This window comes from Anabas testudineus, chromosome 24, assembly GCF_900324465.2.
Source record: "Anabas testudineus chromosome 24, fAnaTes1.2, whole genome shotgun sequence".
Classification (NCBI taxonomy): domain Eukaryota; kingdom Metazoa; phylum Chordata; class Actinopteri; order Anabantiformes; family Anabantidae; genus Anabas; species Anabas testudineus.
The window spans coordinates 4,562,926-4,588,885 of NC_046632.1; the positions used below are offsets into that span (position 1 = coordinate 4,562,926).

At 42.6% G+C, this 25,960-nt stretch overlaps 1 protein-coding gene and 1 non-coding gene across 4 annotated transcripts in view; one reads left to right on the top strand and one right to left on the bottom strand.

The window, feature by feature from the left end:
• flrt2 (fibronectin leucine rich transmembrane protein 2) overlaps positions 1-19,811 on the top strand; it is a 36,559-nt gene extending 16,748 nt beyond the window's left edge. The window contains exons 1-2 of one of the 3 annotated variants that reach the window (XM_026341361.1): positions 10,462-11,073; positions 13,435-19,811. In XM_026341361.1, coding sequence (XP_026197146.1) covers positions 13,828-15,810 — 1,983 coding nt within the window. In that variant the 5' untranslated portion in view covers positions 10,462-11,073; positions 13,435-13,827 and the 3' untranslated portion in view covers positions 15,811-19,811. Of the gene's footprint in view, positions 1-10,461; positions 11,074-13,434 lie in introns of those variants that run through there. The other 2 variants (XM_026341363.1, XM_026341362.1) reach the window with 2 other exon arrangements.
• Positions 6,188-6,270, bottom strand: trnal-uaa. The gene has a single exon. It is a non-coding gene; the product is annotated as a tRNA-Leu (tRNA).
• Positions 19,812-25,960: the final 6,149 nt, after the last annotated feature.

Genomic DNA, 25,960 nt, shown 5'->3' on the forward strand with positions numbered 1-25,960 from the left:
CCAGCACTGAAGTCCCAGGGGCGTATTTCTACACAACCCCCGCTATGACATGGCAGTTACTATTCTGCAACCTGGGACACACACACAAATACCCTGGCCTAGATAGCCCGGGAATGGAACATGTGTTAACACTCTCCTTCCAGGAGATACATTGAAGAGACGTTGAGCAATGTTTCATCTTACATGTCTCTAGCGGGCGCCTGCTCTGCAGTCGCCTAAAATGCTTCCATGTGCAGCGTCCACATTCCGACTACCTTTCTAAGGCATTTCGAGACTCTTCCCCAAAGATACTCAACACCCAGGGGAAAGAAGATAGTCATGAGAAATACCTGCTAGCTAGTTTTAAATAACAGAAGGGGAAATTTTTGCCATTCCTTTGGTCTTCTTCCTTTTTTTTTTCTTGCACACGTATCAGCTATTGTTATTTTCCTCTTCTTATACACAAGGGAAATAGAGCCAAAGCTGTTTTATGACAGTCATAATCACCATGCCTGGCGGCGGCATAGGGGCATCAGCTCCAATGCTCACCTCGTTGTCAAATAAAAGTGTCTGGATGAAGGTCAGTGAGAGAACAAAGAGGTTCAGTGTGCACAATAAGCACACACGAACCCCACCGATCCGGCCTCTCATCTCATTTCTTTGACCATTTCGAAGGGTTTCTGAGTCAGTCTGCACGCCTCAATCACGGGCAGCGGCGACTATCAAAGTAAACGTGTGCAGAACCACGCAGTTAATCACAACGGTGGGTTAAACAAGTGGCTTGGTGTGATAAATGCATGTGGGCAGCGCACGCTGGGAGGAAACATAGCATTTAGTTTAAGAGTTATGTGTATCAAGATTGTACTTAGTATAAATACGTTCACGTTCAAACGTGTGCAACAAGACCCTCTGCAAATGAGAACTCGCCATATTGTTAACATCTGTTCTGTACATAGATCAGGAAATGTGAGGGCATTTGGCGATGAACGCAGCCACAGTGACAGACAGGGGGTTTAGTTCAAGTCAACGTCCTCATTTAAAGTGTAATCACATAGAACATTTCGCATGAACTGATTTACTGACTTGCCCCCTCAACATGAGACGTAATGTGGAAATTCAAGAAGCGGGGATTTTAAAGAGCACAAACGCGCTTTTAAAGACAAGCAGGGACTTTTATTTTCCAGATGGCTTTGATACAGATCGTAGCGGTGTCACCACCAAAGCATGCTTTCCATTATAACGATTGTTTAAAAGCTTTACCTCTTAAAGTTAATGCGAAGTGACAAATCCAAAAGTGTTCAGACAACGAAGGAGGTAAGTCAATGAAATTGTCCCCATGGGCAAACCACATAATATTCATATTAAACCTCATAGATCTACCACTTGGATTTCAACCATGCAATCAGGGGCTCTGCCAAGTAAGTGAATACACCCTGATGAGTTGCATGATAAGAGGGGACCAATAGGGCACTGTGGCTTTGTGAAAGGCTGTGTTCTCGTTAGCTATCAGACATCTTAAGCCACTACTGAATATTAGCTCATATAAATGCCCCCTTTGTTGCTGAGCTCTCATTTCACAGGAACAAAATCATTTCACAAGTGGTACAACGTCCAATCCACTGTTATTACACACCATTATATACCATTTACAGTACTATTAAATAGCTTTTCCAGTCAGGATGTTGAAAACTGTTTAATGTGGCGTCCTTCAACAAAGTCAATGGTGGTGTTTTTAAATGTAATGACAAGTTTAACTTTCAAATTCGATTGAGATGTTGAAGTGTCTCAATAACTACTGGATGGATTGGCTCATTCACAGTCCCTAGTTGTTAAGTTTTTCAAACTTTTCCTCCTGTGCCCCTTTTTCCTTTAGTGCCAAAATTAGGTCATTTGCTATGTTATGTGTGTGGCATGGGGTAAAATGCCTTAAAACTACTGTCTGGATTTACATAGATCTTACTACACATATTCATGTTCACGTCATATTGAATTGTAGCTCTTGAATGCCAACATTTTCTCCAATGCCATCATCAATCCATCAATCCAAAATGTCCAAATAGGACCAAAACCATTTAAATAAAATATTAAATTAACTTTTATTGCTAATTATGATGATAGTTAATATGCTATTTTGTTGCTAGCTTGTTGTTTTTCTTTTTTTATATTTGCACAAGAATAAATATTGGTTAAATTATCCATTATTTTAGGTAGTTTGTTGGTAGTTGTTATTAAATAACTCCAAGCTCACTAAGCATTTTTTCCTGGCTGATTTCTCTCACTGTTTTATTTACTATGCATGATATGCTGATATGACAGCCATGCTGTGCTGACACGACAACCCGATCATGCTGCATGTCAGGACACAGTTTTAAGTGTCACGTAGGTCAACATTCATCACTCTGTAATATTGCTTCTTTGAGGGGATTAGTGCCAAAACTGCCTCTAGCGACTGTTCACTTTGCCCCCTTCTTTTAGTGCTGTTATTCTGGGCAGTGGCCCTTATAAATAACTGATAAAGACCAAAGCTATGACCCATTCATCTTAATTCTCGGTGGCATCAGGGACAGGTGCACTGGCTTATTCTTACCTTTAGTGCGACAGTACAATTAATCTGCTTTGTGCCGCGTTAAGAGCAAAAAGTGGACTGTGGAAAGAGACAAATGTAAAACCAAAAGGGAAAGTCATGAATTTTACAGTGAACTCAAACCAATGAGCACCTTATCTTGTCTACCTTTACACTTTCTTCCCCTCTCTTTTATGTGTTGCGCAGTACTTCCTTAAAATTCAAGTTCCCAAAATAGAAAACAAACAAGGGTAGGTGATGCTAGTGTGCACTGGAGAGTGGGGAAGTTGGACGATAGTAGCCATATGTGATTCAATTACAACAGCATGCTTCAATTAATGTGAGCAGGGTGGCAGGCGCCAGGGTTGGGCCCAATGCCACCTGAGTGAGAGAGGAAGAGCAATCCACTGCTCGGTGAGGGATGAGCAATGAAAGCAGATCCGCCCTCCAAGAATCAATACGCCTTACATTATTGCCTACACCAAACTCATCCCTTCCGCTTTCCTCTGCTCGTCCCCTTTCACTCTCTTCCTCTGAGCACCTTTGTTCTCCTTTTTCATGGGGTGTAAAGATGAGGCCAATAAAGGCCGAACGAGGCGCTCTGCTACATCAGGAGTCCCTGAAGCACCCTGAGAGGAGCAGTAACTCTCGTGTAGGCGTCAACCTGGAGGCACTCTCAGGATGTTTTGTGGGACTGCTCTCAAACTGGGGCGGCACGCTGCGGCAGTAAGTGAAAGCAAAAAAAAAAAAAAGGATGGGGGGGGGGGGGGGGGGGGGGGGGGTTGAGCTAGTGAGGGGCAAAAACCACAGTGACCAGATGGAACCACAGATTGTTTTAAAGGGGCTACTGCCTCAGCAAAACCATATGGGGCAAAAATGCTATTTAGCGAAATCTCATTTATGTCTTTCACGACATGGTGAGCAGCACTGGAGGATCTTGTAAACAAAAGATAAAGTACTAATACTGTCAACAAGCGATGGAAATTAACAAAAAAATAAAAAAATCCAGATGCCTCATTTGCATCTGCGTACCTCCCGGGCATGTTGTTGTGAGGAGTGTTATTTCAACTTGTGAGCAATATTCCAAAATAAGATCAAATGAGCACATGTCAGACTTTAATACCATATAGCATTAAGTTACAGCACAGCTTGCCAAAGCTAATACTCTGATTGTAACGAGAAGAAATAATATAAAAAAAAAAATAGTTGATGAATTAACCAGAGGAAAGAAATTCAAGACACAGGATAAGAATATTAAATTACCACTTGATCGGAAAAGACAAGCGACGGCATCGAGATGGCAAAGGATTAAACGCTGTCGCTTAGTGTCTGACAGCATAATTATATTTTTAGCTGTGTGTTTTGCGAGCTGTTTCACCTGGCTTCTGATGTAATCTGGATTTATCCGAATTCCTGCCTCATGCAACAGGGGGATTGTTCGCTTTGAAAAGACAAGGGGAGGGCTGAAAGAGATAATACAGCCCATTCAAACACCCACTACAATGTATGCTTTCAAACGCACTGCATGCTGCATGTCTCTTTGCTTCCCAGGCAATTAAAACTTTCCATGAGGAATAAAGATTGGCCAAGTTTAATCTAAAAGTGGAGACACAGAAGGAGAGTGTAAATGAAGAACAACCTCCATGCCTCATCCCTGGAGTGTGTGTGTGTGTGTGTGTTGAACAATCTAACTTGTTAAATTAAATCAAAAAAATAACAATACTGAAAAAAATAACAATTATATCATTTTTTTCTTTTAATTGTATTCACTGTTAACTAATTAAGAAAAGTTTACCATAATATCGTACTATATGAAACTTCACATACTATTATCTCTAATTAAAATGTAGTAATTAATAAGTGTCTGAGGTCATGTGAGTGGAAATTGTTGTGAGACATTCTCCACCCAGCACTAATTTGAAATGGTGCAATAATAAATCAGCTGCAGGGACAAGCTGTCAGAGAAGAAAAAGGTTCAGGGGGCCGTGGTGTTTTGGTGTTTCAGGGCTTACTTAATTAGTTGGAGGGGAAAGCCGAAGATAAACACAGATTGTCGTTCACGCACAGGCAGAGCCTTTAAACAGCTGTCCACAGCTGTGAGGTCTTGATCAAATCAAGGTGGTCGCTGGCCAGACGGCGCTGTGCGAGGGTTTGAACACACTTCTTCAGTAATCGCATATGAGAGACTGTCTTTTATGTGACGTGTTATCTAATCGGTCCTAGCATTGTATTAATAGTTGTTTTTCACTTCTCTGCTTTATGTAAAGCCTTCACCTGTGTATTTTAATTATGCAGCTCTGCAACGTATGAAAAAAAAATCTCCTACAAATGAAAAAAGGGCTCAAAGTCGCCACTAAAGCTTTAATTTAATTTCTCTTAAACAGTTTTTCGAATGCACACAGAGAGACAGATTATCTTCTTTGATTTTGAAAGTACAGCCAGAAGATGTAAAACTGCATAATTAATCACATACAAAACAAACAAACAAACAAGAAACACTTAGAGGTAAATCAGACCAATCCAGCTGTTATGTTGTGGTCATTTTTCATCATATTATTTCTTAAGCAATGGGTCAAGACCTCTTGGAATAGTTTCGTGACTCCTGGGGTGTAATATAAAACCTCTCTGCGATACTTACAGTAAGAGTAGCATGACCTTTGTGAGGTGCTATGACGACTGTTGTTGCACCCCCGCTTAAAGTTTTTAGAGAGTCTGGCAGGAAACATTAATCCCATCTACCTACAGCCTTTGCTCACATGTGTCTGAATGACTGGTAGTCCTGCGTTGTATTCCCAGTCGTCATGGATCCACCATGATGAGCACTGAATCAGGGTCTGGCTATTGTTCACTCCCCGGTTTAGTGACTCATGAATCTGCAGTATTTGTGCAGTTTAGCCTGGGAGGCAGGAGCGGCCCTGGGCCCCCGTCCACCCACCCAGAAGACTTCCTCTTTGCACAAGTCAGGAGGGGAAATTTAGCCCAGATGTGACTTCAAACAAAAGAAAAGCTGCAGGGATTGGAGGTGGGATCAGGCCCATCTTTCGCGTGACCCTAAGACCTGCTCCTTCCTGGCATCTGTCTATTTTTCTCCTCTTCTGTTCCTTCTCTGTTGATCTGTTGTAAGTTGCTCTCTCACGGGTCCTTTTACTTTTTTCTTCTAAACACCGCGGCTGTTTTTGAAAAAACTCCGAGCAGCATTGCTCTTTCTTTGGATGTGCAGTTACCCAACGCCATGCGTAAGGAAAGCCTGTGCAGCAGCAAACGTTCACCAAATATGGTGTAAATGAAGGATTCGTAAAGTCCTCAGAACACCCTTACAGCTTTTATTGCCAAAAACAACCACACGTGTACTTCTTCAGACGGGTACTTTTTTTAAAATCATAAATACCTGACCAAATGTGGACAGCATGTTGACTAACCTAAGCTACTTGGGAGGAGGGTGTGGATGTTCTCTGGCCACTCTTACTTATGTCCTCAACTTCATTAGCCATATAGTGATGATGATAGACTTTATAGATTCCTTTGGGGAAATAGTTGTTGGACAGCTGCCAGACAATACATATCAGTTCTACTACAGGGGTTTGGTGTCTTGTCCAAGGACACTTTGACATGTAGCCAGGAAGTGGGAACAAAACCCACGCTTCCTACCAGGAGTGGGGTTCGAACCCACGAGGACTATTGTCCATTGGATCTTAAGTCCAACACCTTAACCACTCGGCCATCCTGGTAGATATATAGACCTGTAGGTCCCTGATTGAGAACTAGGGGTCAACACAGTTTATGCGTTTTATCATAAGGCAACAGCTTCATTTTACTCAAACTACGAATGTGACAAAGGCTGCATGGTCTTTGTTTTTAGGTTGCTAGTAGCCTCTTCTGTCCCAGAGAATTAACCATTAACATAGGTAAAAAGAAGCAATATAAAAGAACAATTTATAAAAGTTTTGTGCAACGAACATAATCTTTTCTTCATCCAGATGAAAAGTCAAGGAGATTTCTGGAACTCATGACTTTTGGGTTTTTGAAAAATAGCCTGTTTTTCTTTTCCTTCAAAATGGTTGGATGGTTAGCTTTGAGACTGAAATGTACCCGTGATGGATGAGAGGCTCAGACTGGGACTGCACTGGAACATAATATACTGCACGGGACGCACTAAACATACCAGAGTAACTGTGTTAAATAAAGTGAGATCCTTCAAGGCTGAATTGCTCTTTTAGGCTATATTCTGTTTCATAGCAGAAAATGGCCACTGCTTATCTCAACAACTGCACGTTGCTGAATAGCCATCTCATTGGGACAGGGCTGACATGGCAGTCACATGTCATCAGCAGCAGTAATCCTCAGTCCGTACTCCTAGTCCTCTCTTTGAGGACCTCTTTTCTTGTTTCCCCCCCTCTGTGCTCCTTTTTCCCTTATTTCCCCCCTCCCTTCCCTCCTCTGACTGTGCTTCTCTCTCCCTCAGCAGAACTACAGGGGCTTGCTTGTTGTCAAGTCAGTGTTTTTACAGCCTGGCATTAGCACAGGGCAGCACTCAGTCAGGACCCTGCATTCACTTTGCCTCCCCTATAATTCACATGCTCATGTGAGAGCGCGCTGCCTTCACTACTACTCATCACATGACACTGATTAAGCATTGTCTGCCCTTTGACAGCTCAACAAACCACTTTACTTTTAATCTAAAAGCAAGTCGAAGCCTGGAAGATAAATCTTTTATACATTAAATGCCACGTGGCTCTGATGGAGCACTTCTCCATCTCCAGGGTCGATTTGTTCGCCTTCAACCAGGAAGTAATGCGGGGAGGTAAATGTTGTTTACACTAACTCTGCTATCTAATTAGAGCGCTACATTTCGTCATTTGGGAGATGCCATGTCTTCTTTGAATGCGTTTTGCTCTTGCTGTGTGAGCAATGTATGTGCTGCGTCTTGCATATTCGCTGTCTGTCAGTTGTGATTTGTTTGCATGGACACCAGAGCAATAAACAAATACAAAAAAGTGGACTTCGGTCTAGCGGGGCTCAGGAGTTGGTGCAATCCTGTGACTCCCCCGTCTCCTCTCTCGGCTCTCTCCTTGAGTAAAATATACAGTATGCTGTTGGCTGACTAGTTTCCTCTGCTGTGCAAATGCTCCGCTCTCTTCTGGGAGCCCTGCTGTGACATGAGATGCATGTAGATTCATAATCAACGGGGGTAAACATAATTACACCGCCTTAGAAATTAATGAACGCCTTGATCGCCCACTCTAAACATAATCAGCATATTTTTCTTTAAGCCACTGAAATGTTGAGCAATGGGCCTGATTATATCATGGCTTTGGCGATTTGCAATATAACTGTGGTTTCCCCCTAGTAATATGCCAATATTTGTAGGGAGGTTTTGAGACGCTGATGTTGTTGGCACCTTTGAAGTGCTTTTTCACTGTCCAGATGTAAATTCATGCACGGAGAAATGTGATAAGCTAATGATGTCTCCAGAGACAGGAGCGAATATAACCAAGGGATAAACATATCTGCATATCTGAGTGGACTGTTTTCCCTCTACCCTCCTTTAACACTGTTTGGGTTCTGAACAGGAGCAGATGGACACAGGAGGCTTTGATGTGCTCTGGGGGTCATGTGTATCTGCGGTGTTATCAAGGTACACAAGCGTGCAGAGTAAATACTGCCACACCAAAAACTCTGGGAATGTAGAGAAGGGGAATTTCCAGTTGGAGACTCAGGAGAGAGTATAGACGGATATTTGTCTTTGCACTTGTGCTATATGCACCTTAAATATTACAGTGGATGCACATCACACTTAAGTTAAGAGCACGGCTACCAGAAGACGGCACACTACAGATATTTGACTTTTTCATCTACAGATCAATTCTGTTCATCTTGATTTAGTATTTTTTGATGAGATAATATGTATTTTCAGGCTATTTTACACATAACCCTGTCCCAGCATTTATTTTTATTTGCTTTACAGTAATAAACACATTAAATTAACACACCGGACAACGGCTTGAGTACATTTGAGTATATTTGCTTAAAGGCTAGAACTCTGTGTTGACCAAGAGCGGAGCACACCACTGCAAAACATGTCCATCAAGGCGAAAATAAACCAAAGCTGTTTCCTCTGAATTCATTCAGTAATTCATGCCATGCACAGAAGCTTGATTTATGAAGGAATTAAACGCTGTGAACTGGGCCCCTGCAACGGCCGTCCATCTCGGGGACGTGGCAGCCAAAATTAAACATGAAAGGCAAACAGTGAGAACAACCAAATCATCTCACAGAGTGCTGATGTATTGGAGGACTTCAGTGGCACAGGCGGCAGGACGGCCTGATCGGACAAAATGACATTGGCGATTTGAACGGGCGCCACATCATTCGTCCTGAAGGTCTTTCGTGAGTTATATACGTTGAGTGCGGGTCAACAAAAGTCAAAGGGGTACATTAATACTTTTTGGCAACACAAAGGCAGAGATGAAAGGACGAGCGTGCACCTGCTGACCTGTGGGAATCCTGGGACTCTCGTGTGCCTTTCTGACCCCGTCCTTGGCCATAAACTAACATGGAGACACAGACCGAGTCTCGTAAAGTCTTTCCTCAGTCAGACATATTTGTCAATAATTTATGTCCCTTCCTGCGTGAACAAATATCCCTTGTACCAACATGTGGCTACTGTGAACCTTTTTTTTTCAAAGGCTCCGTGTTCAAGCATCTGCTCTGGGCGGGCATTTCCCATGACAGCAGTTGAGTGACATTTGATAGGCAGCATTACCAGGACACGCTCTGTCAACTTCCACCGTGTAACTACTGACTTTCGCAACATAGCCCTGTGCAGCCTACAAATGCTCCACCGCTCCGCCCCCATCAAGGCCACACAGTGCTGTCAGCAGTCTGTCCCACATTTGTGAGAAGCTATTGTGCTAGTGAAACTAGCAAACTTGTGGAAATTAGTCAGAGGACAAGAGGTCAGCTGGTACAAAAAAAAAATCTTACTTGGAGAATTAGTGCATTAAATAATAATTCATATGATAATGTTTTAGAGTAAAAAATAAAACTAGCAGACTTCCCAGCATGCATTGTGTGAGTTCCCCTTTGAAGAAACTACTCATGATGGTAAACACTTTTTTCAGTGTGGCGGTTCTCTTGGCTTTTATCAGGGGTGGGGGGCCTTTTACTTGTCTGTGCGCAGGGGCCCCATGCAAACCAAGCTATACCAGCAAAAGCCCTTGATGTGTTACAAATAAAGCTTTTTTATTTCTTCCAAATGTTCAAAATATTAAAAGAGAGAGAGAGAGAGGTACGTGGAGAAAGCGCGCGCACACACACACATGTGAATGCTGATCTGCTGGCGCATGTAGAGATATGTGAGCGCGCGTCAGAGACAGTGACAAGACTGGACGCAGGAGGAAGGTGCCTGTGCGCGTGTCCGCGAGGTTGGTGGTGGTGGTGGGGGAAGGTTGCGCGCGTGGGAAGCGCGCTCTGCTGAATCAGTATTAACGCGGAGACGCAATGTAGTCAGATGAAATGACTCTGGGTGTCAGCGTGTGTCCAAACGCTTCAAATCACTGGGAAGTAAAGACTGGGCTGTTCACTCGGGGCTAATTATCCAGCTGTAATTAAATAAAAAAACTTTCCAGAGGGAGCTGGAGCTGGTGGTCATACAAAAATCTATCTCCAACGCTGAGGGAGCACCTTTATTACTCGATCGGATGTTTTTTTTACTGAGTATGTGACTCAGAGTCTTGTGATTAAGATGTAAATGGAAGCGCAGAGACGGTGGCGGGATAAGGTAGGGCGGGCAAATAGCATGCAGGGATAAAGTGTGTTGAGAGACAAACTATTTTCTGCAGTGTGAGGGCAGCAGGGAGGATCTGTGGCTTAAAGCCATCACTGAGCTGCTGGAGGAGATGCATTCTTTATTCTGAGGAGGGGAGGAGGGACAGGAGCAGGGAGAGAGAGAGAGAGAGAGAGAGAGGTGAGCAGAGCACACACACGTCGCACTATCATCTGAATCCATCTAAGACAACACCTCGCAGGGAGTCCGGGTCTGAGCTGAGACAAGTTTGAGCTCCACGGTAAACAGGCACCGGAGGCACGCAGCTGGCCGTCATGGCCCGGAGCGGATCAGGCGGCGGACACTTCGGTGAGTGCGTCCTCGCCGTTCGGGCCACACAGTGGAAAAGGGACACACGGGCGCCGCGATCACCCCGCCGCGCGTTCTCCGCTCCTCATGCGCTGCAGACGGTGTTGAGTTAGAGCCGAGGAGCTCCGCTGGCTGTGGAGAAAAAGAGAAGAGAGGAGAAAAAAAAAAAAAAGCAAAGCAAAGAAAGTGCGGACAGCGGTCAGACGCCAAGCCTCAACCAGGGGGATCCATGCAGGCAAATATGCTGTTCAGTAGACTGCTGATCGGAACCGACAATTACCGGACGGATCTTTACGCACGGTCACACGGCGGGACCGCACGGAGGACAGATGCTTAAAGAAGAGTGGAAAGTTGAACGCGGCAGCGGGCTTTTGTAATGGATAAAGACTCGCCAAAGGTACAGTGGATGCTTTCTCAGTAATCCAGGACATAGTTGGAAGACGCACAGGTTTAGCGCAGGCCTAAGTTGCAGATCGGTGGAGCACTTTTCCAAATTCCAATTCGCAGCGAAATGTGAAACACATGCACCTTAAAGAAAAGAGGGAGAGAGAGAGAGAGAGACACTAATGTTTTCATCAGCGGGGAGCAAACATAGCCTCGAATTCCCAGAGACTTTTACAGATGAATTAAAACGCATTTAGTAGGTTAATGGTGTATTTCATCGAGGTAGAGATTAGCGCACTACAAAGAGCTCTGCTCTGCGTTTTACACCCCGGAGAAAACCAGCCTCTCTCCCTCTCTCTCCCTCTCTCTTTTTTTTCTTCCCCTTCACTTCTCAGTGCACTGCACGGTTTTCAGTTCCCCCCCACCTTTGAAATAATTCATTCAAATGAACACCTCTCACTGTGCAGGCTTTGAAGTATACCTGATCCGCCTCTTATCGGCTCCTAAACACCCTCTCCTTTTTTTTTAACTTTTAATTGCGTTTCTGTCGCTAAATCCACTTCTAATCGGATTGTCTTGGCCACATATCGCAGAGCTCATCTGCTGGAGAGAAACTGCTCGACTGGAACTAGAATTAAAAAGAAAGAAAAAGACAAGAAAAAGTATATTTTTTAAAATCACTCCGACTCATTGATCTATCTGCACTTTATCAGGCTGCGCGTCTTTGTGTGATTATTTGGCTCCTTGGTGACATTTTATTTGTGCAGCTATGATAATCTTGATGCTGCTGCCTTCTGCTGTTGATTGTGACGCTGTGGCAACACACTTTATCGCCTCATGTGGTTGCTTATCCCCCCCCCCCTCCACACACACACACACACACACACACACTCCTGATTTGATTAAATTTAGCTCTTTCAATTTAGAAAAGTAGATCACAGATGTGTGTCAGAGTCCTGCCACATAAAAAAAAAAAAAAAACCCAAGCAGGCTCCATCTTGTCAACAAACAACAATAAAAGCAGAGCTGTGAATGCAAATGGATGGATTTTCTTTTTTGCACTTTTTCCAATCTTAGTATCTTTTTCTTCAATTCACAAAATGTAGCTCGCCGTCATGGCTGCCAGCATAACAAAATTGCAATTTTGCTCGAAAACCGGCCGAGAATAGTAGAAATTCTAATTATCTATGGAATGATGTGGCTCCTGTTCTATCACAAACCCTGCAGGACACCTTAATCCACACTCTCGGCCGTTTCTGTGCTTAGCATTTAACCCACAGTTCCCATTATTGTGTGTCATCCAATGTTACCTTCAGTTAAAGGGGGAAGCTACCGATGGCAACCAGCATCCTTCAGTCATGTGGGGGGAAGACGGGGAAAATGTTTGATGGGTCATAAAACTTATAAATAATGGATCTGGGGAGGTCTACTGTAATCCAGCGGCCTTGTGCTTTACTCCAAGCCTCTCCGAGCTGAAAAATAGCCTGTATCGATCATTTATCGCAGGTGCTGGGGCTAAATTATTTTCCAATTCCATTTCATTTGACAGTTTGTGCATGGCAGCCCAGCGAGAGGAGGGGCTGGTATGCAGGCACTCTATTCCTTCACTGCCTCTCCCTTATTTTGTAGTTCCCCCCTCCGAACAGCTTTAAATCTTGAGTTTGATTATGGTGTGTTCAGGCCAACACGTAATAACGAGCTCCTTTTCTAGGCCACTGGCAAAACAATCGCCCCTGTTTACTGTAAGCACTTGTGTTTACTCGTGTGCCTCTGGCTACAGCTCCTGCTCAAGCAGATGGGAAAAAAAAAGTCAGTTGTAACTTATTTTCTGTTCTGTTTTTTTTTTTTTTTTCTAGAAGATACATGTACATCCATGTTGGCACACAGATAATAAATTATTATTAGCTTTATCTGTTTTTAGCATGTTTCCAAATAAGCGACACTGATGTTGCCCACAACCCCTGTGAATGTGCTAGTGTGCGTCCTTGCAATGCTCTATTCCCTCCTTTGATAGAGCGGAAGGGATAAATGCCTGCTTTATGTCTGTGAAACTGGATGTGCAAGAGCTGTTCTGAATATTTATCAGATGGTCTGACTCTTTTTTTTTTTCTTTCTTTTTTTTAAATAGCCGGTGCATAAGTCAGCGGTGAACGATATGTTTGGTTTTCTGCCTCTCTGTTTGGGAAAGGAGCAAAGCGTGAGAGAGAAGGAAAGACAGTTTGTATGTGTCTGTGTGTGTGTGTGTGTGTGTGTGTGTGTTTGTTTGTATGTTAAATAAAGAGACAAGAGTAGGAAATGGAAAAGAAGGGTTCCTTTTCCAGAGAACAGGCCACCCCTGAAAATACTAATCTAGCATTTCTTTGTTTTCCTGCAGGTCCCTGGATCCAAATGTCACCCCCCTTGGACTCTGCCCCAGTCGGGGACCAGCAGTGTGTGACGGACAGGCGAGTGGAGCCTGCAGTGGCTCTCTATTGCGTGGCTTCAAATTGGCCCTGGCTGAGCTCTGCATGTAGCAACGAGTGAAGATTCCTGCTATGGTCTGATGTCTCAGCATGGATGGAGTCAGTCAGAGGACTGGCCACCACTAATGAGACCATTGCTCTTCAGCTGAGGACTAGCATTTACAGGATTACTCCCACAATTTCCTGCTCTTTTCCCAGCTAACTGCATCATTACCAAACTAGGTGGACTTTTCGTGGGTCTGTTTTTTGGTGGATATTTATACGTTATTGCCTTTCTTTTTATTGTTGTTTTTTGTTGTTCCACTATGGAGTTTCTTGCTGGACCCTGGAATAAAGATTGGGCTTCATTCTTGCAGTTTTGGTTGACTGTTATCCTAAGCCTCCAAATGCAATTCAGCCCAGGTGCCTCTTGCCCGGAAGAGTGTCGTTGTGACAAATCGTTTGTGTACTGCAATGAACGCAGCCTGACATCAGTGCCTCTGGGGATACAGGAGGGCTACAAGGTCCTCTATCTGCATAACAACCAGATCAACAATGCTGGCTTTCCTGTGGAACTTCACAATCTGGTCTCTGTGGAGACAGTCTATCTTTACGGCAACCAGCTTGACGAGTTCCCCATCAATCTGCCCAAAAACACCAGGGTCCTGCACCTCCAGGAGAACAATATCCAAACTATCTCCAGGGCAGCCCTGGCCCAGCTGACTCGATTAGAGGAGCTGCACCTTGATGATAACTCCATCTCCACAGTGGGGGTGGAAGAAGGGGCCTTTAGGGAGGCCGTAAGCCTCAAACTCCTCTTCCTCACCAAGAACCACTTAAGCAGTGTTCCCATTGGCCTTCCTGAGGACTTGAAAGAGCTGCGGTTGGATGAGAATCGCATTGCTATCATTGCAGAGGAGGCCTTCCAAAATGTGACACGCCTGCAGCGCCTCCTGCTGGACGGGAATCTGCTGACGGATGAGGGCATTGCACCAGGGACCTTCCAGGAGCTAACCAATCTCCGTGAGCTGGCCCTGGCCCGCAATTCACTCACCTTTCCCCCTCCCCTGCTACCCACTCAGTCACTGGTTAAACTCAGCTTGCAGGAGAACCAGATTGACCAGATCCCTGTGGCGGCTTTCGCTGGCCTAAATAGGCTGGAAAAACTGGATATCTCCAGCAACCAGCTTCAGACTTTAACACAGGGTGTGTTTGATAGCCTGTCAAGCCTAAAGCATCTCATGGTGCGTAATAACCCCTGGCGCTGTGACTGTGCAGTGAAATGGGTGGTAGTGTGGCTCAAGAGTTTGCCTCCCCCCATCAATGCCCGAGGGTTTGTGTGCCTAAGTCCAGAAAAGGTGCGCGGCATGGCAATCAGAGAGCTCACACTGGATATTATTGAGTGCCCAGTTGATACAGACCAGCCGCCCTGGCCCACCCTCCGCTCCACACCCCCTCCCCCACCTTCAACCACCCCAATCACAACCATGATCTCCACCTTCATCACCACATCCATCCCTAATTACTTTGACTCACCTTCCCCTCCCATACCACCTATTCATAACAATCTTCCCGGGGCCTTGCCTCCTTATGAGGACCCCCTTCAGATCTCATTCACTGTGCTCAACTCCACAAATATTGAGGTGAGCTGGGTTTCCTACTTCACCGTCACAGCCTACAAGGTCACTTGGGTCAAAAGGGGCCAAAGCCAAATAAACGAAGGAATGCGGGAGCGGACAGTCAGCGGGGGCCAGCGGCATATTAGCCTCACCAACCTGGAGCCACGCTCTGTTTATCGGATCTGTGTGCATGTGCTGGACACCCTTAACTCCTACAGACCTGGGGAGGATACTATATGCTCTGAGGCTAGGACCAAGTCTGCTTTGCCTACTAAGCCTCCTGTCAGAGACCAGTCTCCTCAGGAGAGCATCAACTCCACACTGCTAATGGCTGGGATCATAGGTGGGGCGGTTCTTATCATCCTGATACTGCTGCTAAGCCTGTTCTGCTGGCACATGCACAGGAAGAACCGGTCATCTTCGACCAAGTGGAAATACAACCGGGGTAGGAGAAAAGACGACTACTGTGAGGCTGGAACCAAGAAGGATAACTCCATTCTGGAGATGACTGAGACCAGTTTCCAGATAGTGGCGCTGAACAATGAGCAGCTGCTCAAGGGAGATTTCCGCATTCAGCCCATCTACACACCCAACGGGGGCATTGGATTTAGAGACTGTCACCTCAGTAACAACAGCATAGCCTACTGCAAGAGCAGCAACGTGCCCAGTACAGAGTTCTGCCACACGTGATGCAGCAGCAAATAGTGCAACTGCATTCACACAAACACACACAAGGAACACTTAACAGTACATTCATAAACACACACACATACACCGTTTGTGTAGACAACAAAAAATATAAAAATTCTAGTGAAATATAACTGTACTATATATATTTCCAAGTTCGGTCTACGATGTAATTTATACTGTGGATAATAATGTGGGATACTCTGCTATCTTTTTTATTCTTAGAAAAAGAGATACAAGTGTTTCTTTTTTTTTATAACCAGCAGGGTTTTGAAAGTTGTTTTAATGGTCAGTACTGTACATGAACATGGATTTGTACAATCACGGCACCCTGGGTGTAGCTTCTAACGAACGCTGTCAGCCTTGGAAATGTTGGGGCACTTAGAGGGCTGGGATCCTTTGCTAACCACAGAAGCAAAATACGGCCTTTCTGCGCTTTTTACACGCTGCAAACTCTCCCCCGGTACAACAGAACAGTAGTAAAGACAGCACAGCACAGGGGAAATAGAAACACTGCTGATTAGAACTCAGTGGAAAAATGGCATTGGTGCATTGGTGGCGTGTTGTAAAAAAGGACTGAAGGGCACTTTCTTATTAATGGAGGCACGGCAGGAAATGAGCGAAGGTGGTGATCACATGAAAGGGATTGTGGACGGTTGCCGTTGGAAAGGCTGGGCTGAGATTTCCCAAATGTGCCTTTACACTAAAAGCATCTTTGTTCTATTGATTTACAGTTGAACAAAGATGGGCTTAGTCTAGAGACGTTCTTGGAAAACTCAGAAAAAAGATGTGTCATTTTCGGCACTTTCGTTTTTTTATGTCTTTTTTTGTTTCGGTGAGAAGGTGCAGTTATTAACACGAGCTTAAAAAGCAACAAAGGATTATTGTCCTTAATGAGGCACATGGATGTGGTGAGACACGCAGATCCTTTTGAAGAAAATTTGCTAATTTGTTCTGCTTTTTTTTTTTTTTTTTGCCCTCCCTGTTTTGGCAAGTGAGGCCACAAGGGGGCAGTTTCCATCAAAGTCATGTGTGGGACAGAAGAACAGAGGGCAAGACAGACAGAGAGATCACTTTACCTCCACCATTCCCCTGGAGTCCATTACCCAGACAGCATTACTCATGGCCAAAGAGCATTGTTTAGAGTAGTGCTGCTCATCGAGCTACTTAATGATGTGGAATTATTTAAAGCTATCAGTGTTTTCTGTCTTGTGGCTAAATGATATGGATTTTCACCATTGTTTTCTATTATGAGGAGAAGGCCTCTGATCCTTTATGAGTGTGTGTGTGTGTGTGTGTGTGTGCGTGTGTAGATACACACACATAATGTTAATTATACACCCACTTATTTTAGGGTTGTCCCAGCATTCATTAGGCTTTTTGATAAATTCGAAAATTACAACAATAAGATCGCACTCCGCCTACCGTCCCCACAGTGCACAGTGGGGACTGAGCAGCTCATCTAGTGTCTCATCATTTATCCCTTCGCCTGCGACCAATCTAATTCATTTATGGTTTGCTCACCTAAACAATGCACCTGCTCATTCCACGACAATAGCTTCTGAAATGATGATTCTTGCCCTATCTACTCTCATTTTTAATCGTTCTATCCCAGTTTCTCGCTGTCTGTCTCTATACCGAAGACAGTTTTCCTGCCCTTCAGCTCGTGGAGCCTAGTAGCAGCTCTTTGCATGTGAGGTGCCAGCGAGAGGCCTTCATTATGCACTTCTTAAGACGACTTTATTTGATTTGACAAGATTTTATTTTGAGGGGCCAAGCTTAAAGAATTCCCACCACCCTCCCCTCGGCTCCCCCCTCTCTCTCCCCCTTCCCCCCTCTTCTCATAATCCTCAACCAAAAAGGGAGAAAAATATGTAGACCTTATTTTCACTCGGCTGCATGGAGCTCACGCTAGAAGAGGGAGCGTGTTAACTGTTTGTGAGGCGCACAGATTCAGCTGCTCGAACACGCTGTACACCGTAGAGAGAGGTAACACAAACCGAACATTTGGAGCAAAATGATTTTTAAGGGCTTGCACTCAAGTTATTCCGGTCGAGATTGGTCTCTGAAAGGATTTGAGTAGCTCACAAGTAGCTGATTCCAGCAATAGCTCAGATCGTGATCATATGGACTTTAATTTGAGGTGATGTGTTTAAAGAGCACCTACCTCTGAATGCCCTTTAACCAAGACAACATGCAGAACATTAACAGATGCGAAGAAATGAAACCATTTGTCTTAACAGGTCATGTAGTGTTTCAGAATCGTGTTTGTAATTAGACAACCAACCTATCTGAGTTTTACCTGTAACAGTAAAGGCGATTAACATTTAGAGAAAAATATAATGAGAGCACATTAAAATCACGTGCATTTTGGGTAATACTTCAATTTGCTTTCTAATTGAGAGTTTAAATTTCCAGTTTTCCTGGTGGAGAAGTGGGAAATAAATGTGACATAACTTCAAATGCTTTGGCATTTGGAGAACGTATGATTTTAAGAACTGGACCATGTGACCTGTTTAGACAGATGTTTTTTGTTTTTTTTTTCCAAGCTGGATTTGTTATTAACGAGCTCTTCTGTGGTTATCAAAGCATCTCCACTTTTTATTTGACTCTTTTTCTACTAATATCCACATATCAGCACTCCCAGTACACAGTTGCACCAGGCTGCCCTGACCTGCGCTTTGATCTGCCCTGCTTAGCAGTCATAACGCTAACTGACTGAGCAACTAACCCTTCCGAGAGTTCACGTGTGGTTTGCTACCTGCTGCACCAGCAGACCATTACCCCCCCACCCACCCACCCACCCCTCCATAGAAACACTTGAACATTGACATCACATATTTTTCAGATGTCAGATATCAGATGTTTTTTTTTTTTTTTTTTCTGTTCTAGATGAAAGCCCTATTTTAGGTCACATGCTGATAAAACTGAATCAGGTCAAACTCCTATCTAGAGTTTGGACAACATATAGTATCTCCCCTGTCTGTGAATGTGTAACAGAGACAGATATTTGCCTTACCTTTTATGCAGGACTGAATGATTAGCTAGAGAGAGCTGTATGTGGGAGGAAGACAGGGAGCAGAGAAGACGAGACATAAAGAGACGGCAGAACAGAAAGCACACGTCCAAAAGCTTGCAGCCACGGCAGGAGAAATCAAAGTATTAACAGGGAGAACAACACTAAGCATGACACACAGTAGCTTACGAGTGACTGTTCATCCACTGACCTCGAACGGTGCTTCGCTAATGATTCAACCAGGCTGGGATGAAGCTTTAGTGGTGGTTTAACAGCAGACATTACTCTTAATTTTCTACTTGGTTGATGAACAAACACGGTTGCAGTGCTGTGAGCGGTCGAATTACACAAAGCGTATTACAAACTACAAACTAGCTGCGGTTTATTACTGTTTCAGGGTGCCGAGAGGTAATTTCCCTTAAAAGATCACTGATTCACGTTGAATAATTGTGCTTAATTACTGAAGTGTCAATCCAGACAAAACACAAAGCGGTTGAAACCGAACACATCCTCTCTTCCTATAGGCAAAACCTTCACAAATATCTATTAGCCAGTGACACTCATCCAAGGATGTCTGCATGTACTGTATTTAGCTTCATTGCCTTTCATTTGAGTCACACGGTGTTTTGGACTTTGGAGTATTTTGTCACACAGTCGCCCAGTGGTAGTTGAGATACAGTATATGAGCAACCACGCAGAAAGGGTTTAGAGAAAGCAGGCTGGAAAATTTACAGTGCATGTAAAACGGCAATCCTGGCTTCTCATCGAGACACTCGCCGTGTTATGTTTAGCCATCCACTACACCGAGACGTTTTCTTAGGAACCAAAGTTAAATTTCTGTTCTCATGATGAAATATTGATGTTGTTCCATGTATGTGCCTTGAGGATGAACTTACAATGTAAAGTCCTTGAAACCTTTAAATGTTTTTGCACAAACTGTAAATACTTAAGTAAAGCTTTTTGAAAATAAAAGAGCCCTTGGATTTGAGCAATCCCTCCTTTTCATTTTCGAAAAACTATTTTCTTTTTAAATAGAGTGTGCTTTGGAGTTGTGAGTGATCTGACATTCTTTGTCTTTTACATTAGGTCTTTGTGTTGGCATAAGCTGTCAAGCAGTCAGAAACACTGGCCTAGCTAAATCTATTTTGGGTCAGACACTAGTAATTCTGGGTTAAAGATTTGTGCTGTAGGACACCGTGCCAAGTTATCCTCTTATTTCTATATGGGAAGCCTGAGACATCTCAGCGTAGCCACCGCAGCTTAGCGTTCAGCTGGGGAAAATCCAGGATACACTCTCATTGGACTTGTATGGCACAGCTAAATCCCAGAATGGACTCTTTCTCCAAATCCCTGTGTTCAACCAAAGTCCAACTTCTTTTTTTTCTTCCTCCCCACGACCACATCATCCCAGTTTTGCCATTGCAGCCTCCAGCCCGCTAAAAAACCTACATTAGCCAAGCCTTAATTCGCCATGACAATTAACCACATGTATTCAGCTGGAACTCAAGAGGGTGCGCCACTTTGGTATTTTGAGCGGGAAATTGGTATTTTTCTCAAAATCCCCAAATGTCAAAATATGATTTGTTATTGCACAATTGTAGGTTTTATGGGGAGGCCCAGTTGGTGGAAAGGAACTGAGGCTTTGACACTAAAATCATCTACTTTGCTATTCTCTTCTCTTTGAGTGTTGTGCAACGAGTACCATAAAAGATTCAGTGTGTGTTTGTACCTCTGTGCATTCTTCAGGACTAGGTTTAGCTTGTGGGTTCTACCCAAGTTCTTATAACTACTAGCTGGTGAATAAATACTGATTTATTCCAACACGTTGCACCATTAGAAGTGCATCATCACAGTATACAAACAGCAGTTTAGTTGGTTGCTAGGAAACATAATGCTGTAAAGAGTGAATGAGGAATATCTGATTAAACAAAAAAAAGTTTAAACAATCTTAAATTTTAGGCATCTGTGTTACCTTTATGAAATGTAATTCAAAATTAAAAGTAACTCATAATTAAACAGTATTTTATCAAGTCTCAGTTTAGTTCTGTCAACTATATTCCTTATTATCTCATGTATTATCTGTTTTAAATGCTGTACCTCACATGTAGAATGTACAGAATATACTACTAAGTCACAATGATAATAATAGTTTTGTGCTATAGTACAAATTAGAGATGGTAAAACTAGCTACACCTCCAATGCAGCAGGAAGAACTACTTACACATTCATGTAGCAGTATTGTAGTAATATAATATGACATTTAATTGTAAATTACTTACTAGATTTTTTTAATTTTTTTTAATATTTACATGCATACGTTAAAACTCTAGTAAAGATTTTGATGCAAGAATTGACTGACTTGTAGAATGGAGTATTGTCTGGATACTTCACCCTTTTCTATATGCACAGATATCCACTTAGTAAACACATTATAACTAGGCTAAATTGAAACTTAAAGCTGGTGTTGTCAGCTCCAGGCCACTAAGTTAATTGCTGAGAAAAAAAAAAAAACGAGTTATTGCAGTGTTTTTCAGCACAATTTGTGTCCTATCATTTGTGAATGTTGTGATTCATTTAAAGGAAAGTGGTTCTGTTTGTCATATTCCATATGGCAGGAACTAATGAAATGTGGATTTCTGCCTTTGAAATGTTCATGAACAGGTGTTAGCTCCGAGTAGCTGCTTTTTTTTTTTTTTTTTTACACTTCCCTGCCAAAAGAACATTCAATTTTCTGCTCGGTACAAGCTCTCTTAGAGCTTCACTTTGTGATCCTCATTAAACATTTTCTAATCAGCCTCAATCTGGAGGAAAAGTCATTAAAGGATGCACTTTAAAGCAGTGTTATTGCAGGTATTACAAACATTGACATCTGGTAGACTTCGCATTGAACTGGCTGCTTTAAAGCGGTGCTCTGTTGTTATTCCCATATTTCATTGTACTCAGTAGCCTTTAATTAACGCCTGAATACAGGTGAGGCCTTCCCCTTTTACACAGCACACTGGGCTAATGTGTGTCAGGATGGGTCACCGGGTTTTTGCCTATTTGCTGCCAACAGTGAAAGCTGTGAATGTTAAAGTCAAATCTGACTACATTAATTTGGCATCACCTTGCTCTACTTTATAATTTGAACAAAAAAAAAAAAAAAGTGGATGGACGAATGGAAAATTGGTCAAATCAAGTAGCGTGGTTTGCTTATTTGAGAAAATTGCCTAGCTAGATAAGTTTTCTCTTCTCTTGAGCACTGCTGTTTCCTGAAGGTGCTTACTCTATTTGATGCTAGTCATTAAAATTTAATGCTGTGAGTTGAAAGAGGCAAAAAAAAAAAAAAAAAAAAAAAAAACACAGAGCAGGCTCTATAGGCATTCCTCTGACAGCATTTAAACACTGAACACAGGGGATATTTGAGGCAATCATCAATCAGGGGACTGGTTTGAGATGCAAATATAATTTGGCCTTCCAATTTTAGATTACCGAGCAGAAGAATACTATGTGAGGGGAAAATGCAAACACAATTCACACCTACTTTTTCTGTTCCAGTAGCAAAGCAAATATGGTCAGTTCCATTGAGATAAGCAAGATATTTTCTGTACCAAAATGTTTACTTTGAATCCTGCCTGACAGGTCTTTAGTGTCTGCATGGAGATTTGCTTTTCAGAACAGGAAAGCTCAGCACTTTCTTTAAAATGTACACAATATACAGTTTTCTTCCCTTTTACAGTCTTACAGAAAAGTGACTCGCCGGCTGAACTGAGTCCTAATTGGTGACAAAATGAGTTTCACACTGAAAACTGCTGTCTAACTGCCTGCAATCCTCTCAGGCCTAGAAGGCACTCGCAGGTGTCGGCACAAGAAAAGCAACTCTCACTGTACACAGTATGATGCAACCCACTAACAGAGTCCTGCAACAAATACTGGCATTGTGGAGCTTGCGATGGTCAGTTTGTGTTACCAGTGTGTCCTACAGGCACTGATAAAACAATCTGCCCACTCCCTTTCCTGAATTGGATTGCAGTGTATTCTAACGCAGTGTGTTTGGATGTCTGACACTGTGGTCCTCTCTCAGCCAAAACCAAGACAACTGCATCTACCACATTGTCCCACCCACCGCCTACTGGCGGCATATTAAAATAGAGTCTCTCATCTGTCTGACGCTTTGCATTTATAAACCATGTTAGTGCAACATTTGGAGCCATAGTAAAATAAATACATAAATAATAAGAATCATATAAATTTTATAATATACACTATATTTTCACTTTCATGCTGAGAGATGGAACAACAATTCCCATAATTTGGACAATGTGGGGGAAATATAAACAGCAAAGTTTAAATGTTGAGCCCAGTTTTCAGTCTGTTTACCTTTTAGGCTTATCTAGCAGTGAACCCATGGACATACAGACAAATATCACTGAATTACTTTAATAGTGACACAAACTTAAAAAGTGATCATTCTCATGATGAGCCATGTTCTGGCTCATGTACTATTCACTGCATGTATTCCATGCCTCTTAGCTGATTCACGTGAATGCGTTAATGATTTATTCATATTAATTTTAATTGACATCCAAACTTTCCACGGAGGTATTCTAAAACGCGTATCATATGTGCGTGTGCTGACATTTGAATGAGTTATGACAGGAATTGTGGCAGTCAGGCGCTGAGGGTTTTAAAGTACTGTACTTTCCTTAATTCCATGGGCTGTCACAGCCAGTGCTCATGCTATTACTGTTACTGATGGTGTTGGTGAACAGTGCAAACTACAGCTGACTTTTTTTTTCTAAGAAAACTGGCATGTTCCCTTTATCCTATGTATTAAAGGAGGTGGACTCACACAGTGGAAAAATATTTTTACTTTTATATATATATACAGTATTTCAGTGGTATGATTGCAACAGAATTGGTATTTCTATTCATTTAATGTAAACCAATACTGTAAGGATACAGTGTAATCCATAACTAACTAGCGTACAGTTACAACAGCTCATTCAAATTATAAGCCTGTATTTGGTACAGTAAGTAAAAAAGTGGAAGTGGAAATACTGAAGTATAATGTAGTTGAGTAAATGCATGCAGCTGCACTTCACTAGAGTGAAGCACGTTAGCAAACACCCTGAAAACAATTCTGTTTACAAGTAAGACAACTATTCCCATAAAAGCCACTGTTAAATGCACAGCCATATGGTCAGCTTTAAATATGCAATCTGAATTCCCTTATTCCGATGTACCTTGGTGTGCGTCGTGCTCGCTGCTCTGAGTTATATCCACCGAGATCACATGGCAGACTGTTGCAGTGTGTGGAAATCAAACTGTTAAATGCACAGAATCTTTAATAGTTCATAGCATATTTTTTCCCGTGTGCCTAAATAGGTCTTAATTATGTGCATCTATAACTCTATGTGTGTGTGTGTGTGTGTGTGTGTGTGTGTGGTGCTGTGCTCAGTTTTTTGTTGCATTAGCTATCAAGTTAACCAAGCAGTATCGCTTCTTTTTTCAAACTAATGATGTATGTCTACACTGTCTCCGACACACTTTTCTTTGTTATAAAATCCGTCTTTAGTTGTTGATACAAGAAGCTACAAAGAAACTTGCGCATATTTGTATGCTAATTGGTGATTTCTCCATCTAGAACACGCTGCGGTGCTGGCTCCCTTAGAGAGTCTCTTATCATTGGAAAGGTGATTTCTCCAAACACACCAGCTTACAGGAATAATTGGTACGGATCTAAACAACACTTCCTGCGTGTCTGGTTTCCTTGATTGAAAGGAGCTGCGCTTCTACCAACAGCTACATGAATTTTCAAACGTATACAATATTAATGCTGCAGAAGGGGGAGCTGGATGAGATGCTTAATAGAGAAGCTGTTTACACATGCACAGCACATAACAGCACAATGGGGAGAATGCAGAAATGCACTAAATTACTTCACATTTGGAATAAATCCATGGCTCTGGCTGTGAGTTGTTGTTCTGGATGAAAAAGTCATTCGTGGCTAAACTAAATATGAACTGAGCATTTTCAATAATTAAAACACCACCTGTCAGGGAAACTTAGAGCAAATTCCCCAGTAACCGGCCAGATTAAAGTTTAACTTTCTCCCCTGAACCACATTGAGCACGGTAGCACCTCCATATGTCGGGCCGGGGGGTCACCGGAGTCACTATTCCATGTGGAACAGAGCAGCTGTGACCTTGAGCAAGACTCACCGTCGGGTAAGACCCGTAATGAATGAAGACGTTGATGAATAGTGAAGGTAAAAAAAGGCTCAAGGCTTTTGGGGATGAGGAGGAGAAAACTTTGAAATTCTTTTTTAATTATTATTTTATTTAGGTTAGACACAAATGTCACGTGTGCACTGTGCCTCCAGCCGAGGAGAGTTATTGGCACTGTTGGAATATCACTGAAACTGCGTAGACATACAAACAAATTACTCGTACAGCTAATTGGACTTCTCAGTTCTATTCAAACTGGCTCGCCATTCAAAACAAGGGGGAAGGCTGGCAGACTGAACACTAAGTGAAAACAGAGTGCTCCCACAAGGCCTTGTAGAAAAGTACTTAAGACATTGACAACGACTTTATCATTGAGTGGTCAGGTTATCCACAATGATTTCTGAGAAGCTATAATAACAGATTTTGACCTTTGCACACTGTAAAATGCCAGATTATACCATTAAATACATACATTTTTAGGCATGTTACAACTTAAAGATAAACATTTTCAAAATGTATGGGAACATTTCAATTAGTACTGACGGGCCAGGCTGTTTAATTATGTTTAAATAACTCTTCTTTTATGGTTAATTCAGAGCAATTACAAAGACAAATGTCAAGTTTTAATAGTTTAGATCTCCTTTTTAGAACAAATACTCAAAACGTCAGACTCAATTGAAGTAACTGTCCAACCGATAGTTCACCTGACTCATATTACAATACTAAGAAACACTGTTAGATCATTAGTGTGTACTTCCTAGAATATAATGGATTTGGGTGCAAAACCACCAGAAAGTCTTTTATAATGCTGGAGGTTTGTCTGTAGTTATTTTTGCTACAAAATCAAAAACAAAAGTAAAAGTAAATATAAAATTTGCACAAGCTCAAGGAAATGTTGTTACTCAGTGACTCAAGCTTGAACATTGTT